The sequence below is a fragment of the Tenrec ecaudatus genome, chromosome 9, assembly GCF_050624435.1.
Source record: "Tenrec ecaudatus isolate mTenEca1 chromosome 9, mTenEca1.hap1, whole genome shotgun sequence".
In the NCBI taxonomy this organism is placed as follows: Eukaryota; Metazoa; Chordata; class Mammalia; order Afrosoricida; family Tenrecidae; genus Tenrec; species Tenrec ecaudatus.
Genome location: NC_134538.1, coordinates 124,794,970 through 124,813,268, shown reverse-complemented (window position 1 = coordinate 124,813,268; position 18,299 = coordinate 124,794,970). Strand labels below are relative to the sequence as shown.

The window sequence follows — 18,299 nt, the reverse complement described above, 5'->3', positions numbered from 1 at the left end:
TCAAAGGAAGAAGAGACTGGTCTCCAGCACTGACAGCCGTGGCCCCTTCGGTCCTGAGTCCCAAAGCAATACTTGATGGCCGGCTACCACTAATGACCATTCTGATTAGAGATGCAGTTGAAGGGCCTGAGGAGAATGAGAGAATAATGTAAAACAAGACTCCAGTTCCTTAAACATACTAGACTGAACTGTGAGGGACGAGAAGAGCTCCCTGAGACTAGCCCTAAGGCACCATCTAACATGCTGCTCCTGGAAATCACCTTCCCTAAATAATAGACTGGCCCATGACGTAGACTGTTGTGAGCAATGTGCGCCCTTACACAGTCAGCTACATTAAAACAGTCAACCAAGTCAAAGCAACGATGAGAAGGAGGCCAGATCGATGGAACTAGAGCGAGTGGAACAAAAGCAAGAATACTGGCACATTGTGAAAACTGTAACCAAGATCCCGGAACATCTGTACAAAGTGGCCAAGTGGGGATCTAATTTGCTATGTAACTGCCACGAACAAGCGAGTGTATTTCTTTAATGCCGTATTTCATTATTTATACTTACAAATTATGCTCTGCCCCACCCTCCTCCCCCAAGAGTAGAAGTTCTTAGTAGGAAACTCCAGTCATTATTGTTGGTGTTATGATTGTTTTTATTGATAGCTACAGAATAAAAGGCTTTGTATAAAATATGGCCCTGGTACTTCATTTGGGTGGGAACCAGTTTCCCTCCCTAGTAGTGGAGGGGCAGGCTGGAGGGAAAGCAGGCCTGCCCACTCACCTTTGGCATGCCTTTTTCAGTCGTCATAGCCGTGACGTTTGTCGTGTACCGAACTGTCATTTTCTGTACTAAGACTGTTTCCAGCAATATGTACACTCTGACCTGTTTAATATTGTTTCTTTTGTTTTTAGAATAACTGCTCAAAGACTTGCCCACTTAAACAAGTGCTTGATGAACTTTAAGCTGGGGAATTTCAGCTATCAGAAAAACCCTTTGAAATTAGGAGAGCTTCAAGGAAATCACTTCACAGTTGTCCTCAGGTAAAGAGCGAGGAGTTGGAAAGTCCCCAGTAATGGTCTTGCTGGTTTATCTTGATTCTGCTTGTACAACAGTTGTTAAGAAAGGCCGGGGAAGTTCATACCAGTAGGCGTGACAGCTAGAGAAGGCACAAGGGGCCTGAAAGCAAGTCCTTGTATACTTTTTGTACGGACACCTTCACCCCTCTGAACCTATAATACAACCTTGGAAAGAAGCCACCTCCCGCCCTCAGATACTGTGCTGAAGAGAATGAGCCTCCAGGAGACAGAGTGACAGCTGCAGGGGACGGGAGGGGACGCCAGCGTGAAGCTGAGCCATCTGTGACCCTTATCTCTGACTTATTTGTACCTCTACAGGAATATAACGGGAACTGACGAACAAGTCCAACAAGCCATGCGCTCTCTCAAAGAGATTGGATTTATTAACTACTATGGAATGCAGAGATTCGGAACTACAGCCGTCCCTACGTATCAAGTGGGAAGGTTTGTATTTAATTGCTTAACTTTTATCACAACGAGCTATCTTAGGAAAAAGAAGGATGTTTTGGTTTTAAGTATCTCTCGATAGCCTCACATCTGGGTAAGTGAACCACCCTGCTGTTTGGAAGAGTGGCCTGCTGCTTTTGCGGTTTTGTTCAGGTTTAGGATAGTGCACAAAGGGAAGCTTTAGGGTTTCGAAGGCTACAGCCTGTCTCCCTCACATACTCATACTAGCCGCCCATTTACAGATTCTTCTCTTTCCTTCGTTCTTTTTTTTTTTTTTTGGAAAGGTAAATTTTAGTTTACAGGAAAGCTGTATCACCCTTTGAACTCCACATTTGATCAGCAAGAATAACTCCCTGAAAATATCCAGGTCCTAGCCACAACATGAGATGAGAAGTGAATTATCTCCACTCACAGATGACATCCTATACATGGAAATGCCAAAGAGTCCACAAGGAAGCTTCTAGAACTAATAGACGAATTTAACAGAGTTACAATGTACAAGAAGCAAAGACAAGTTAGGTTTTGATAAACCAACAAAGATGACTCTGAAAGAGAAATTAGGCATGTGATTTCATATATAAAGCATCTAAAAGAACAGTACCTGAGGATAAAGCTAACCAGAATACAGAAACCCTTTGAAGCTACCCCTGTGGTCACTTTTCAGCTGAATCAGAGGTTGGCTGTAAAATAAACACTAGCGTCTGTGAACTCTGTGCCCCATAAGTTAACTGTAGGAGACAAAAGGTCAGCATTTGCTCTGAAATAAAAACGCGACCCTAAGGAGGAGGCTGATAAGCGAGATGAATGGACACAGAACACAGAGAATGGGAACAATGGAGATAGTGACATACTATAAAAGTAGAACCAGTGTCACAGAGGAAGTTGTATTAATGTTGAATAGGAACCTAATTTCCTCTGTAAACTTTCACTTAAAACGCAATAAAATTAAGGATATTAGAAAATTAAACTATATGTATCTATCTTACTTGCCTATACAGGAAGTTATTTAAGATGGGAAGAAGATTATTCAGAAGTTTCAAACAAGTGTTGCCACATAAAGACGTAGCTGACTAGCACAGATAATGCCACGTGTATAGCAGCTTATAACATGGCTGAGGAGTTTGTACTATTTTTTAAAATCATTTTATTGGGGACTCGTACAACTCTTATCACAATCCATCCATTGTGTCAAGCACATTTATACATATGCTGCCATCATCATTCTCAAAACAATTGCTTTCTACTTGAGCCCTTGGTATCAGCTCTTTGTTTTTTCCCCTCCCTCCCCGCTTACCTCTCCCCCATGAACCCTTGATAATTTATAAATTATTATTATTTTGTCGTATCTTACACCATCCAACATCTCCCTTCACTCACTTCTCCGCTGTCCGTCCCCCAGGGAGGAGGTTATATGTAGATCCTTGTAATCTGTTCCCCCTTTCTCCCTCACCTTCCCTCTACCCTCCCGGTATCGCCACTCTTTCACCACTGGTCCTGAGGGGTTTGTCTGTCCTGGATTCCCTGTGTTTCCAATTCCTATCTGTGCCAGTGTGCATCTTCCAGTCCACCCGGATTTGTAAAGTAGAATTGGGATCATGATAGTGGGGGGAGGAAGCATTCAAGAACTAGAGGAATATTGTATGTTTCATCATTGCTACACTGCACCTGACTGGCTCCTCACCTCCCCACGGCTCTTCTGCAAGGGGATGTCCAATTTCCCACAGATAGGTTCTGGGTCCCCACTCCACACTCCCCCTCATTCACAATGCTATGATTTAAAAAAATTTTTTTTGATCTTTGATGCCTGATACCTGATCCCTTCGACACCTTGTGATCTCACAGACTGTTGTGCTTCCATGTGTGCTTTGTTGTTTCTCAGCTAGATGGCTGCCTGTTTGTCTTCAAGCCTTTAAGACCCCAGACGCTATATCTTTTGATAGCCAGGCACCGTCAGCTTTCTTCACATTTGCTTATGCACCCGCTTTGTCCTCAGCGATTGAGTCTGGATAGGCTGTGTGCTTCTTCCATGTGGGTTTTGTTGTTTCTCAACTAAATGGCTACTTGTTTATCTTAAGGCCTTTAAGACCTCAGATGCTAGATCTTTTGGTAGCTGGGCACCATCAGCTTTCTTCACATTTGCTTGTGCACCTGTTGTCTTCAGTGCCATAGCACCATTGGGAACAACACTAGAGACACAAGGCAAGAATTGTGCCCACCCTGAGCCCACTATGCTAAAGCCAGCCTCTGTGGGCATGCAGCAGAGGGAGCAGAGCAATAAAGTCCCCAGGGATAGATGTGGGGCCAGGGCATGGCACCCTGTCAGACTCAACTGGAAAGCACTTGTGAAGGACAACAAATAGATCCTGAACTATTTATAGGTTTTTTTGTGTTGTTGTTGTAGCTATTGTTTTACTTTCTATTGTTGCTTCCTTGTTCTCAGTCTTGTGATGGTACATACTGTTGTTGCTGCATGTCTACCTGGATGGGATAGGTGGGATAAACAAGCCAGAAGAGAGAACAACGGGATGACAGTTCCAGGGGAACATGGGAGAGGGGGAGGTGGGAGAAAGGAAGTGGATGTTAACAAACCCAGGGACAAAGGAACTATAAGTGATCCAAAATCAGTGGCAAGGAGGGCCTAAGAGGTCTGGCATGGCTTGATCAAGGGCAATGTAATCGAGAGGAATTCTTGAAAACTAAATGAAGGCTGAACATAATAGTGAGACAAGAGGAAAGTACAAAGAAATAGAGGAAAAGAACTAGGAGGCAAATGGCAGTTATGGAGATCTAAATCAGGCATATATAGATGTAAATATATTTATATACAACGAGGGGGAAATAGATCTATGTACATATATTTATAGGATTAGTATTAAGGAAACAGATGGACAGTGGGCCCCTGCTCAAGTACTTCCTCAATACAAGAACACTTTGTTCTAACAATTTGGCAGTCTTAGTTTATACAATTAATAGCATTTGTTTGTTTGTTTGTTATTAATAGCGTTTTAAAACTAAATTGCTAATTAAATGTTATGGATGAGCATTATTTTGTCTTAGTTTTAATTTTCTTTAAAATTCATTTGACACTTGCATTTGAAATGTATCTTAACTTTCATTTTGTTTACTAACTTAAAATTTCATAAAAAAGAAAGCAAATATCATATATTGACTCCACAAAGATTTGGGCTTGTTACATTTATCTTAATGCAAAATTAAGTGAAAATAAATGCCGCCTATTTAATTGTAGAGCTATACTACAAAATGCCTGGACTGAAGTCATGGATTTAATACTGAAACCCCGTTCTGGAGGTAAGAATAAAATTCATAGCAAATTTTTTTTAAAAAAGAATATATTGCATTGAATATGGCAAATTGGAATATAGTTATTTTAGAATGTTCTTTAATTATTTTTATAACAAAATAAGTGTAAATATTTCCTTGTATTAGTTTCAGGTTTTATATTTACAGTGGATGCTTATAATCTATGAACTGTTTAGCTCATCTAATCTATTAAAGGAACAAATACATTTGTTTTTTCCATGGACTACTAAATCTTAAAATAGGAATCTATTTTTTGCAAAAGCACAATATAACTGGTTATAAAAATGTGACAAACACTTTAAGGAGTTTTAGTTCAAAGAGTTGTAAAACTTCCCAGAAAGTATCTCTCAACTTATACCGCATGGGAAAGAAATGATGAGTACTTTGTAATTTGTCAGTTACCATATCCACTTTGGGTGATTGTTTCCTAACTAAAAAGAGAGAAACTTGCCTAATTTTAAGGAAAATAACTCATTAAATTAGAAAATTATGGTGAAAAAAATAAGCATTGGCAGAAATATCCAGCATTTCTTTTATGATTAATCGGCTGTGCTGATGGCAATGATTGGCTTTAAATTCTACGTTGTGCAGCACAAAGCCAAATCGTTCTCGAAACACTCTAGAATTTACTTTCTTTCCACTTCCCAATCGTTTCTCCCTGGTGAACAGAAGTTCTCCGTGGCTCCTTGAGTCAGATGGCCGTCTCCAGTGTGGTCTCCTCTTAGAAGCATCTTGGGGAGTTTGTCTGTTGAACACATTGTCTGACTGCTACTCTTTCTGCCTTTCAGCTGAAAAGGGGTACTTGGTCAAGTGCAGGGAAGAGTGGGCGAAGACCAGAGACCCCGCCATTGCCCTCAAAAAACTACCTGTCAAAAGGTGTGTGGAGGGGCAGCTGCTTCGAGGACTTTCAAAATATGGAATGAAGAATATAGTCTCTGCATTTGGCATAGTGAGTGTGATTTGTGAAGTCAGGCCATGGCTCGAGGTGGTTTATGGGCTTTGAATTTTTTCTTTACAGGTTTTGCTAAATTTTGAAAGCTCCAGACGTCTAGGTAAAAATCCTTGGGCGATCTGTGAGAGGTGTTTTTACCTGGGTGATCCTTGGTCAGACCCTGAAAGTTGGTGGGGAGTAGTGAACGAGGGGAGCAGGGTTGGTGGGGGAGTAGTGAACGAGGGGAGCAGGGTTGGTGGGGAGTAGTGAACGAGGGGAGCAGGGTTGGTGGGGAGTAGTGAACGAGGGGAGCAGGGTTGGTGGGGAGTAGTGAACGAGGGGAGCAGGGTTGGTGGGGGAGTAGTGAACGAGGGGAGCAGGGTTGGTGGGGAGTAGTGAACGAGGGGAGCAGGGTTGGTGGGGAGTAGTGAACGAGGGGAGCAGGGTTGGTGGGGGAGTAGTGAACGAGGGGAGCAGGGTTGGTGGGGAGTAGTGAACGAGGGGAGCAGGGTTGGTGGGGAGTAGTGAACGAGGGGAGCAGGGTTGGTGGGGAGTAGTGAACGAGGGGAGCAGGGTTGGTGGGGAGTAGTGAACGAGGGGAGCAGGGTTGGTGGGGAGTAGTGAACGAGGGGAGCAGGGTTGGTGGGGGAGTAGTGAACGAGGGGAGCAGGGTTGGTGGGGAGTAGTGAACGAGGGGAGCAGGGTTGGTGGGGAGTAGTGAACGAGGGGAGCAGGGTTGGTGGGGAGTAGTGAACGAGGGGAGCAGGGTTGGCTGTAGTGGTTAATATGGAGGGTGTAAAACATTCCATCTAGACTTTGCATTAAGTATCTTGATAGTTGACAAATTTTTAATGCATTGTTGTGACATCTTTCTGTCATAGCTACATTAAAATTCTCTTTTTCTGTGTCATCAGAGGTAAGCCCTGGCTTCTGAATGAGTTCCATTCCCACATCTATCTAAGTGTGTACAGAAGTCAAAATGTTAGATACAGTTCAAAACCAGGCAGTCCATTGTTTTATTACCTAAGTTATCATGTGCCTTTCCTTCTATGCATAAAAACATTCAGGAAACATTTGCAGATACACTGAAACCTCTGTAGCAGAGGAATACAGTAACAGCAATGTTTCAAGGCCAGAGTAGCACTCCTTTGTTATGACAAACCATGGTGTGAACCTCATAATTTTAATATGGTTGGTTTTCCGTGGATTGGTTCATAGCTCCAGGTTGTATGTGAGTTGGTCGTTTATAACTCGGGGATGGTGTCTTCTTAAGAGCTGTGCATAGATAAGCAAGCTAAAGAGCTGCATGTTAGTCTGGTTTCTTAATGGTGAGGAGAATGGGGAGTGTGCTGGCAACTGCACTCCATCTCAGAGCGCTTCAAGGTTTAACGCTGACATTGAAGTCCTGATTCCCCTTCCCAGAAAACAAAACCACGGGATTCTTTCTGAAATCTGTTGTCTGTTCAGTCATTGAGGTTTTGTCCTTCCCTTAGAAGCAAGAAAGCCCTGCTAGCTCTATAACTGATTTGTAAATTCCATGAGTCTGAAGTCTGTGACTTGAGTCAGGCAATAAGTCCCACACAGCATTTTCTTCGTTTGAATGAGTTTACTGTTTCCTGTGGATAAAAACAGGACTTTCGGCAGCTGTGCATGGTTGCTCACCCCCATTAGCCTGGGGGGTTTGGTCTCAGAAACTAGAGACACTGTGTCTCAGTCACCCGTGTCTATGTCGGCTGTGAGGAAGATGGCAGATTTAAGGTATATGTTTCCTGAGCCAGGACAGCTAATAAGTAAGGAGGCAAGATGTGATAGAAAATGCAGTGCTCTTGATATTCAGAATGTATATTTATATATTTCCTGTGTGCGTTTGCTTCCCTCCCTGCAGATACCAAGAAATAACCGCTTAATGTATATTCATAGCTACCAAAGCTACGTGTGGAACCACATGGTGAGCAAGAGGATAGAGGAGTATGGGCTGAAACCTGTTCCCGGGGACCTTGTTCTCAAAGGAGGTAAAAGGCCAAAGTACCTAGTTTGTCTTCTGCCAACCTCGGTGCAGTGATGTGTCACAGGTAGTTTGGGAACCTGACCTAGCTACTGCTTCAGACAAGGTTAAGCTGAGCTGGGAGGCCATGCAAGCTCAGAATGACTCCCTTCTTTTACATGCACGTTCTCTTTGCCTCTGTCCCTCTCTCCGTAAACTGTCAGTTTTGTAAACTAGGTGATGGGTGTATTGATTTCTTAGGGGGCCCATACAAGACACCACACGTTGAGGAGCTTATAAGAACAAATTTCTGGTCTTGTGGTTTCAGAGACTGGATGTCTTAATAAATCAAAGTTATTTAGGCCTTACTTCCCCAGGAAGGGTAGGGAAAGATCCTTTCTTGTCTCCACCCCAGACCTGCCTTGGCTTATCCAGTGTTTGCATCTCCATGTGGCATCCTGCCTTTTACAAGGACTCAGATTGGATGTGGGCTCCCTCCCCACAATGGTCGGTTCCTCGTTGGGCTGTTACCTGCAAGGCCAACAAGCAGTTAGAAGCCACCAGGTGCTCCTGCCCTGCAGGAGAAAGACGAGGTGTTCTACTCCCATCGTGAGTTACAGTCTCGGGAACCCACAGAGGAAGGTCTGCTCTGTGGCCACTGGGAGTCGGAATCCACTTGATGGCAGCTGAGTTTTCTGGGAGTTGTGCCCCAGTATGACCTCATGTTAACAGACAGTATCTTCATTGGCCCTATTTCCATAGTCCTGCTCACAGGTACCAGGGGGTTAGGACTTCAACATACCTCTTTGAGAGACACAATTCAAATCCATAGCCCACGGCATAAATCCTTTCCAATACTAATCCATACTAATGTGGGTCTAGCAGGTAACTGCAGACTTCTGGAGCCTTCGTGGGTCTCCGCTTGCTGGCCGCTTTTGAAAAGAGTTTCTGTAAGCCCACGCCAGACAGGAGCTCCCTTTATGTGTGGGCTATATGATCGGAGGAGCATTGCGGATTGCTCACTCTGTGCCAGGAATGGTCGTACAACACTGAAAAGTCTGCATGCTCTTGGGCCCTTACTGTGCGCCAGACTTGGTGTGAAGCCCTCCACTTAGCCCTTCCAGGGGCCGTTCACAGTATTGCTTTGAAGTGAATGCGTCGTGATTTTCAGGTGTTCGACTCCACAGCTGGCTGAAAAAGAACAGGCAGGGGTTCAGGGGCGTGCTTACCTGCCTCTCTGTTGCATGCCTGCATGCGGTGCCCCTCTCAGTGCAGCTGGTGGCTACCCTCACGTGGGGCCCACCTCCTGTCCACTCCCCGTGCCCGCAGCCCTATAAACCTACTGCGGCTTTTCAATTGTTTGTTCAAAAAGTTTAATGATTTCCCCACCCCCCAATGTAATATATTTTCCTCATTCAGTACTGATTGAGGGATCGGACCCTGGGAAAGGACGCCAAGTTGGGTAGCGAAAAAGAGGAAGACCCTTGACAAGATGGTGTGGCATGGGCTGCTGACGCTAGCTCCCACAGAACCGTTGTGAGGCTGGCGCAGGGCCGGGCAGTGGCTCCTGCCGTTTGAAGGCCCCTGAAAACAACAATACTGACTGCACTGTGTGTGTGCGCGTGTTGTTGTTTTGTTGCCAAGAGCACTCCAGTGGGCCACCTCTTTTAGCCTCAAAACAGGCCGACCTCATTTTTAAAACCATTCTTTGAGCAAAAAACAATTCAGTGATGACTTTCCAAATCGTACTTTGCAATGTGTTTCTGAAGGCAAAATTGAGCTGAATATTATTTTTAAGTAGACCTTCTCCAAGGACAAGAATACAGCTCAGAAATAAAATATTTTCCATTTTCATTAAAAAATTCAAATTTTTCTCAAAAGTTGGTTTTGATTTCTTGGTGGATGGCAAGGATGGGGGCGCATCCATGCTAACTGGCTGTCCTATGCCTCCCCGGCCTCTGACCCTGTGTGAGCCTGCCCTTCTGGCTTGCATATATGCGCAAAAGATTGAAGTCAGGACATGTGGGGCTGTTTCCTTAATTTGCTCCTTTGTAAATTTACAGCCACAGCCACGTATATTGAGGAAGATGATGTCTCAAATTACTCCATCCACGACGTGGTGATGCCCTTGCCTGGCTTCGATGTTATCTACCCGAAGCATCAAAGTACGTTGTCTGTGGGGGAAGTAGTTAGAAGAAAGCCATGGGCTGCCAGGAGTGGAAAGGGGAGGGAAAAAAATCAAATCTTGGAACTTTGATTTCCATAAGACTTGAGAGTAGTATGTAGATTTTAAACATATAAATTGATTATTTATAAAAAGTCTTCTAAAATGTATTCCTATGACAGTAGAGGTGGTGGTGTTAGCATGAATGGAATTGTTATTTTAATTCCTGAATTTCATTATTTCGCATGAGGGTGAAAAAGAGGTTTGTTATATCCATTCAAAAAGTGGATGGTAAGAACTTTTAATTTGATAGTACTTTTTAAATTAAGGAATGTTCATTGGAAAAAAAAAAAGAAATGTTCATTGTTGTGGGGACAGCATCTGACCTCCTTTGACTTAACAAGAGCAAGGAGACTCAAACTCAATGTCCCCCCAAGGCATTCCTGGAGGCAGAGGTCAACCATGTCTCTACCTTCCATCCTTTTCCAGTTTGGATAGCAACCATCCGACCCACTAGACGCTCTTATTTCTCAGCTGGTTTCTGGTGCAGTCGCCACACAACTCACAGACTGTACTCAAGATTAGAGGGCTTATTAGGGCAGCTAACGGGTTACAATTCAGGATCAGAAATATTCAGGACACAGTTCTTCCAGTCAGGCTTCCTTGACCTCTCAGCCAAGAGGTTGATCAGGAAGCCTCAGTTTTTCTCAGTGTGTGATGAGAGCTCTTTCTTTGAAGACTGTTCTGTCAACATTTTTTTGTGAATAACGTGAGTAAACAAATCTACATACTGTGTTTGTGAGCCGTGCAAAGCAAAGTCCTATAAACCGTGTGAAAATATAAATAAAGAGAACTGCAGCTGGCATTTAATGATGTTCAATATAAATTCTCATGTTTATAGTCTAAGAGCTGTTGCAGAGCTAGAAAAGATCCAGTTGATAGTGGTCTCTAGAAAAATGGTCCGGAGTGGCTGTTGAGCCTGTGCTCCCTGGGACCAAGAAGGAGTTTGATGGAAAATAGAGAAATGGCAAAGGAGGATGGAACAGAGGGAGGCAGTCTGGCCCAGAATGGCGACTTAAAGTCCCAGTACTTATTATTGCACATGGATAGGGTTAGTTCTCTGTGTTCCAAACAATCGACGAGTTACAAGAAGTCATATTTTAACCTGGGAAAAGTTGCTTGCGTCACCAAGAAATAAGAGCCTGGTAAATGGAAACATTCAAGCAAAGGCTGGATGACTTCCTCTCTCAGGTGTTATAGCAAAAATTTCTGCTCAGATGCAAGGGTGAACCAGATGGTGTTCCAACAGGGTCTCTTATTTTTATACATTTATTTATGACTACCTTCTTCCAGGAAGAGTTTAGAGCATTTGTATATATTCCAACTCGGAGCACATATAAATGAATGGTTTAGCGACTTCAGATAAAATGACCTTTTGTAGCAACCTTGGGAAACAGATGCCACAGCTACTCTGGCTGACTACATTCAGGCAACTTAGAAGGTGCCCAGCCCTAAGCTGGAGACATGCTCTTTTCCTCTACTGAGTCGCTGAGGTCTGGGTCTAGAGAGCATGCTTTGGGCTGCAAACTGGGGTGGGAGGGCGATCCCAGTGAACTTGCGCTTTATTGCATGTGTGGTCTGGTGCCACGTCACTTGCTGGCGGGCTGCAGACTGGCTAACATGATATGTTTTGTATTAGTTAGTGACGCCTACAGGGAAATGCTCACAGCTGACCACCTTGATATTGACAACATGAGACACAAAATCCGAGATTATTCTTTATCGGGGGCCTACCGAAAGATCATTGTTCGCCCTCAGAACGTCGGCTGGTAAGTTGTAGTCTGGAACGCAGCAGAGCTGCATTGCTGTCAAAGGGCTCAGCCGCTGCTTAGGCCCTGGCACACAGTGTTCTGTGAATGTTAGTTGTTGCTGTCACCACTCATGAGACTGGGAATTTTCAGATCATCGAGGAATAGTGTGGTGTCATTTTGAATGCAAACAAATAGTAAAAGTGACTTAGTTTTCCTTTTCATGAACATTAAGTTACCAAAGAGCCGTGTAGACAACAGGAGCCCAGGGGGTGTAGTAGGTTATGTCTAACCACAGGGTCAGCAGTTCAAAACTACTATCTGCTCCTCCTGAGAAAGATAAGGCTTTCTACTCCCATAAAATTGCAGTCTCGGACACCCATAGGGACAGTTCTTCTCTGTCCCATACGAGTCAGAATCACTTCATTGGCAGCCAGTTTGCTTTTACTGCAGTGTATAAAATGCACACTTTTCTTAGTGCTAAAGACTGGTTTCCTAGAACAGCAACTCTCAACTTGGGGTCGAACGACCCTTTTACAGGAGTCACCTGATTCATCACAGTAGCAAAATTAGTGATGAAGTAGCAATGAAAATAATGTTATGGTTGGGGGGGGGGCACCGCAACATAGGAACTGTATGAAAGGGTCGCGGCCTTTGGAAGGCTGAGCACCACTGCCTTCGAGCCATTCTATGCTCAGAACGAACTGAGTTCCAAAGACTAATCTGATGGTTTTGAAGGACTTCCAGAGTGAAAAGGGTACTTGTCGTACCTTATATTGCCTAAACCTTTATTGGGTAGTTTAAGACAGTGAATCCTGAACGAATGAGCAGACCGCCAGCATGGACGCATCCAGCACTGGGAGTTGTGTCGTTCTCTGCGGTTCGGGTAAGAGAGCGGCAGTCAGGCCATGCCTTCCTGTACCCCTCCAGAGCAACAAGACGTTCCTGGTAGTTAGAACCACTCTGGAAGAAATGTTTTTACATCTGGACAAAATGATGTTCACGTTTTAGCACCTCCTATTAAAACAATTTCCATTCTAGAAAAGCATTTTGCATTTTTCATTTAAGCTGGGTCAACTGTCATCTTGTTCTATAATCATAAAAGGCAATACTTACAGGTACGGTCAGGCTTTCCGCTGTTACTGAATGCTCTCTACACCTGGGCCTATACTTCCTGCTACAAAAATGGTGGTGAGCAACTTAGTACCTTTTCATGAAAGTTCACAAACGAAACTCTTTCTTTGTGTGTTTTAAAGGGAAGTTGTCGCATATGATGATCCTAAAATCCCACTTTTCAACACCGATGTGGACAACCTGGAAGGGAAACCACCCCCAGTTTTTGCTTCTGGTAAGTTTGCTCAGTCTCAGCCATGCTGGCTCCTTCGCTTCCAGGAAGCGGCGTCTGGTTGGTTTGTTGTTAGAGCAGTAGTCTGGGCCAGCCACAGCTTTCAATGAGATTCCTCTTGAGCAGTGGTTCTCAACCTTCCTAATGCTGCGACCCTTGGATACAGTTCCTCATGTGGTGGTGACCCCCATCCTTGAAATTATTTTTGTAGCTGCTTCTTAACTGTCACGTTGCTACTGTTATCAATCGCCATGTAAATATCTGATATGCAGGATGTATTTTCATTGTTACAAATTGAACATAATTAAAGCATAGTGATGAATCACAAAACAATATGTAATCATATATTGTACAATACTCATTTCTGATTACAAATAAATGAAATTTTGTCTTGAAGCATCGTGTAGCATGGGTAACAGTCTTCATGCCGGGTACTCGTAGGTGGGTGTATCTGCATGTGGTGGGCCTGCCTGGAGATGGATAGAGGAGCGGTGTCTCGGTTCAGAAGACCATGGGAAATAGGTGTTTTCCAATGGTCTCAGTGTAGCTCTCTTGAGAACCGCTGCTCTTGAGGCAGAATGCACTCTCAGAACCAGAACCCATAGTACTTCTGATGGAGTTGCCAGCGATCTGTAGGAGCCAGGCTTTAGCTCAACCTTGGGGGTTGACGACAAGGGAATCTTCCTGAAGACTTGGAAATCCTGAGACTGGGCCCCATGGCGAAGCCTCCACTCAAGAAAGCAAGGATGGCTCCTGGGCAAGTCTCCCGCCAGTAACTTGGAGTTTCCAGAGCATGTTGTCTGAGAGGCTGTCAGCGTTAGAATTTTATTCTTGTTAGGACGCCTGGTCCTTTATCATGTCAATAACTCCAGGGCAGTTTAAGAGAAGCTATCATACAAAATGCATATAAATTTAATAAGGAGTCTCTCTAGCTAAGTTGGGTGGGTTTTATTTGTAGAAGAAGCCTATGCATAAACAGTTGACCCTGTAGGACAGGATAAAACTGCCCCTGTGTATTTCCTGAGGCTGTCAGTCTTTATAGGAGCGGAAAGCTCCATCTTTCCCTAGTGGGTTGGCTGGTAGGTTCCAAGTGCTGATCTTGAGGTTACCAAGTCTCCAGTTACCTACCACACCACGAGCGATCCTCCACCCGAGCACGCACACAGATGTATAACGGCTCCATAGGTCGTCTAGGTCAACTGGCACAAGATTCACAAAACAATAATGCTAGGGGGAGGGGTGCTTTAAGATGGATGTGGTGGTGATTGTGCACTGCCCTTGATAGATTGAACTATTCGATTGTATGATATGTAAATGATGTGTCAATAAAACTATTGGGGGAAAGAAACAAAACCATAATATTCTACATTCTTGTTTGGTGAATAGAGGTTGGGGTCTTAAAAACTTGTAAGTGGACATCTAAGATACAACTTGACCTCATCCCATCATGAACAAAGGAGAGTGATAGAGACAGTAACACAAAGAAATCCGTCCACAAAGCCAAAGGCTCACACAAACTACAGCCGCCACCACAACCAGTGTCACACTCGAAGGGCCTTGTGAGAAGAGGGAAAACATGTGAAACAGAATTCAAATTCCTAATAACCCCAGACTCTGGGATTTGACTGTTAGGCACTAGAAGAACCCTGAAACCATTGCCCTAAAATACTCTTGAATACTGGAGTGAAGGCTACTCCCAGAGGTCACCTTTCAGCCAAATAATAGATCGGCGTATAAAACAAGCATTCACACGCACAAAGAATGTGCTTCTTAGGACAATCAACTCCGAGAGACCAAAGGGACAACATTTGCCCCGAAACAAAGATGAGGATGTATGGAAGGACAGAAATGGTTAAGTGGGAAACTAATTTGCTGTATAAACTTTTACCCAAGACAATGCTTGAAAAAAAAAATAGGTGACTTCAGGAATTCTTTCTGTTCAGGATTTGAGTGTCTCGGGCCAGTAGGCTGGGGGGATTCCTGCCATTTCAGTAGGGGCCGTAAGCCAGGATTCTTTGAGATTTGGTAGTTCAGTCCGGCCTCTTGTTCCCTCTCTGTCCGACTTCCTCCTGTGGATCTGGTCAGAGCGTTTGCTTGTGGGACCAGCCATCATCAAGTTCTTCTGGTCTCAAGGCAGCTGCGACTCTTAGAGATAATGAGTCCTGTAGATTAATTGTGATCCTCTGATTATTGCTTTTCTCTCTCTGACCCATCCGGAAAGCATTTCCTGCTCTTTGATTTTTGCCATGTCAAAACTGGGGGACTCAGATTGTATCCCTTTAAGTTTGGGGAGCAAAGCCTCTGAAGGGGCAGGATGAGAGCTGTAGGGCAGACTGGAGAGGAGTCTGGTAAGACGTGCCTGGCTGCCCTCCGAGGAGGAGGAGAAAAGGCATTGTTTGGATGGAGCAGGTTCCCTGGCCCTGTCCTCCAGGGGCAGCTCTTGTTTCTCTTCAAACTGCTTCCTAATAAGCCCCCCTGATAACTTGTTTCCTTGAAGAATATCTGTCAAAATGGCTGCTCTTTGTGATTTTTACACTCTTTTCCCTGATTACACCATAGTTCTCTTATAATTTCTCGTTCATTACTAATGTAGCCATCTTTGTTTCCTTCCTAAACTTGAGTCTCCAAGTCAACTCTTCCTCATTCACTAAACTGCTAAAGCTGCTTCAAATAGCACGTCTTCCCCTCACGGACTTGGAACGGTGGGCTTTCCTGAGGAAAACGGCCCTCACGTTAGTTCTGTCATCACTAGGAGAGCTGCCTCTCTACCTTCCTGATCCTCTGAATCGACAGCTCCAATGATCGTGAAGCTTGTTGAAGCCAGTGTGCCCCCGCCCCATTGCCCTCTTGGCCTTTTAAAGTTATCGTTATAATATAAATGTTTAAAGCTATATTGCAATAGCTACAGACTATATCAATTGACTTTGCTAAATGTGTCCTTCTCTGCTCTCCCTGTAGCATTCTGCTATGACAGACTGTTTCTCGTCTCTGTCAGCTTTGAACTGTTTCACATAGGACAACCTAAGCTAGAAACTAAACCTGTTCTTTTAACCTCCACTAATCTAGCCTGTGGCTGAAACCATGAACTCTGCTGAGAACAAGCACAGGTGTAAATGGTTAAGGAGGCAGCCCCTGGGCGGCACAAATGGCCAAGTGCTCAGCTACGAACCCAAAGGTGGGCAGTCTGAACCCATGCGGAGGCACCTCACAAGAAAGGCCTGGCGGTGAACTTCCGAAAGATCACAGCCTTGAAACCCCTCTGGGGAAGTTCCTCTCTTCTCCCTGGGGTCTCTGTGGGTCGGCCTGGCGCCAGTTGGTTTGTTTAGGGGCAGTATTAGGTGACTGAATCTTTCCTTGTCTTTTCAGAGTTATTGTGAGAATCCAGGAAGAATCAAAGCATTGACTTTTATTTTTTAATTTTCTATATATTTTATTTTAATTTCCCCTTTGATCCTGGCCTCCCCCCCTCCTCTTTTTTTTTCTTTTAATTGACTATACGTGCATTTCTGTCTCCTGTTGTCTGCCCTTTCCACGGGCTTCCCTGGAAGATCACCGCCCGGCCCGCCGCTCCCCTGGGCGTTGTGCACACTGACCTACGTCTGCTCTCCGGCCTGAGAAAGAAGCACGCTCCTTGTTTGGGGATTTTATGACTGTGGTCTCTGCAGCTGCTCTCGTTTCCTGACTATTCTTTCTTTCCCAGCAGAAGGCAAGTACAAGGCTCTAAAGATGGATTTTTCGCTTCCGCCTTCCACATATGCCACCATGGCCATCCGCGAAGTGCTGAAAATGGACACGAGCATCAAGAACCAAACCCAGCTCAACACCACCTGGCTCCGTTGAGCACCTGCTGCCTGCCCCCCATTCTTCTCTCACCTCCGGCAGATCCGGCTTCAGGAGGAAGGGGCTGTCTTTGCAGTCAAAGATTATTTGTATATTTTTAAGTTTGTAGTAGCTTAAATCAGTAATTTGCAACGTTTGTACACATACACAAACCTGAGGGGAGACGATCAAATGGGTCAGACTGTATTTCAGGTGCTTCTCTGACAGTAAATCACTCGCTCGACTGGACATTGGTGGGAAGTAGCCGTTGTGGTGCCTGCATTCTTGTTAGCACGCATTCGTGAACGGAGTGCAGTGCACAGCGTGCGTTTTAACGCACACCCACCAGCCTGGACTGGATGACCAGTGCGAGCCCCTCCCCTCCCAAGGGCAGAAACCGGACTCCAGCATGCTCAAGCGGCCTCAGCAGTGACGGCCTCACTTCGCTCGTTGGCCAGGTTCAGGTGAATGTTGATAGACTTTTCAGTTGCAATAAAGCCTTTGCATTTCTAGTCCGTCCTTGCAGAAGAGCTGCATTGAGAAGGCTGCCCTTACCCCACTCCCTTAATGTAAGCATTTGCTGCTGTTTTTATTAAGGCCTCCTTTTTACTTGCGGTGCCTTTTATGGTCAGACTCTTTCCCCCAGACTGGTATTTGCCCAGAAATAAGTAATGTCAGAGAAGGGGACTGTAAAGCTGGACAAGGGCTCCATCTGTCAACTGTGTCACCCTGTCACCAGCTGCTCCGGTGTTTGCATTCCAGGCATAAACAGCTCTTCTCCAACGTGAAAGGCTGAATCCGCCTTGCTAAAGCTATGCGGCAGAATTGTACCGATTTTTACTTTCTATCATTTCTAGAACCAAATGTAATAAATATTTTTAAAAACTCCTTTCTCCTGGTTGTTAATAAATAAGCAGAGCCTCTGCCTTAATTGAAGGCAAGAGACAGAAGTGAGTGAGAAGCCTTGTGCCGCGGCAGAGGGACCGGTGGCAGGTGGCACGCAGACAGCAAACACCCGCAGAGCGTCCGCTTCGTGAATCAGGTTCATGCTCAGCTGAATTGAAGGTCATGCCGACACTGCATCTCTCACATGCCTTCCCTTGGCTTCCTGCAGGGGAAGGAGATGGACGGAGAAAAGCGACTGAGTCGGGGACCTCAGGCCACCTGAGTGAGTAACATCTAGGCTGTGTGTGGCAGTGGAAGAAAGACAGAGCTGTTTGCGCCTCTCGTTTTACCATGTCCACCACTCTGCTGGGGGGTCAGAAAAGGGTGGAGGCTTTACAACACCATGACAAATGGTCCTTTAAACTGGCTGGTTTCCACAGCTCTCTTGGCTGAGAAAGGCCAGATGTATTAGATGTGTGTTGATCCTGCCTGTGCTTTTAAAAATAGGTTACTCATCAGACTGTTGGA

The 18,299-nt window shown here is 44.8% G+C and overlaps 1 protein-coding gene across 2 annotated transcripts in view; it reads left to right on the top strand.

Moving 5' to 3' along the window:
• Positions 1–17,775, top strand: part of PUS7 (pseudouridine synthase 7) — a 57,981-nt gene extending 40,206 nt beyond the window's left edge. The window contains exons 8-16 of one of the 2 annotated variants that reach the window (XM_075558527.1): positions 903–1,031; positions 1,386–1,511; positions 4,762–4,823; positions 5,624–5,784; positions 7,652–7,778; positions 9,814–9,915; positions 11,614–11,743; positions 12,979–13,070; positions 16,768–17,775. In XM_075558527.1, the coding sequence (XP_075414642.1) occupies positions 903–1,031; positions 1,386–1,511; positions 4,762–4,823; positions 5,624–5,784; positions 7,652–7,778; positions 9,814–9,915; positions 11,614–11,743; positions 12,979–13,070; positions 16,768–16,907 (1,069 nt within the window). In that variant the 3' untranslated portion in view covers positions 16,908–17,775. The remainder of the gene's footprint in view (positions 1–902; positions 1,032–1,385; positions 1,512–4,761; positions 4,824–5,623; positions 5,785–7,651; positions 7,779–9,813; positions 9,916–11,613; positions 11,744–12,978; positions 13,071–16,767) is intronic. The other variant, XM_075558528.1, reaches the window with a different exon arrangement.
• The last annotated feature ends 524 nt before the right edge of the window (positions 17,776–18,299 follow it).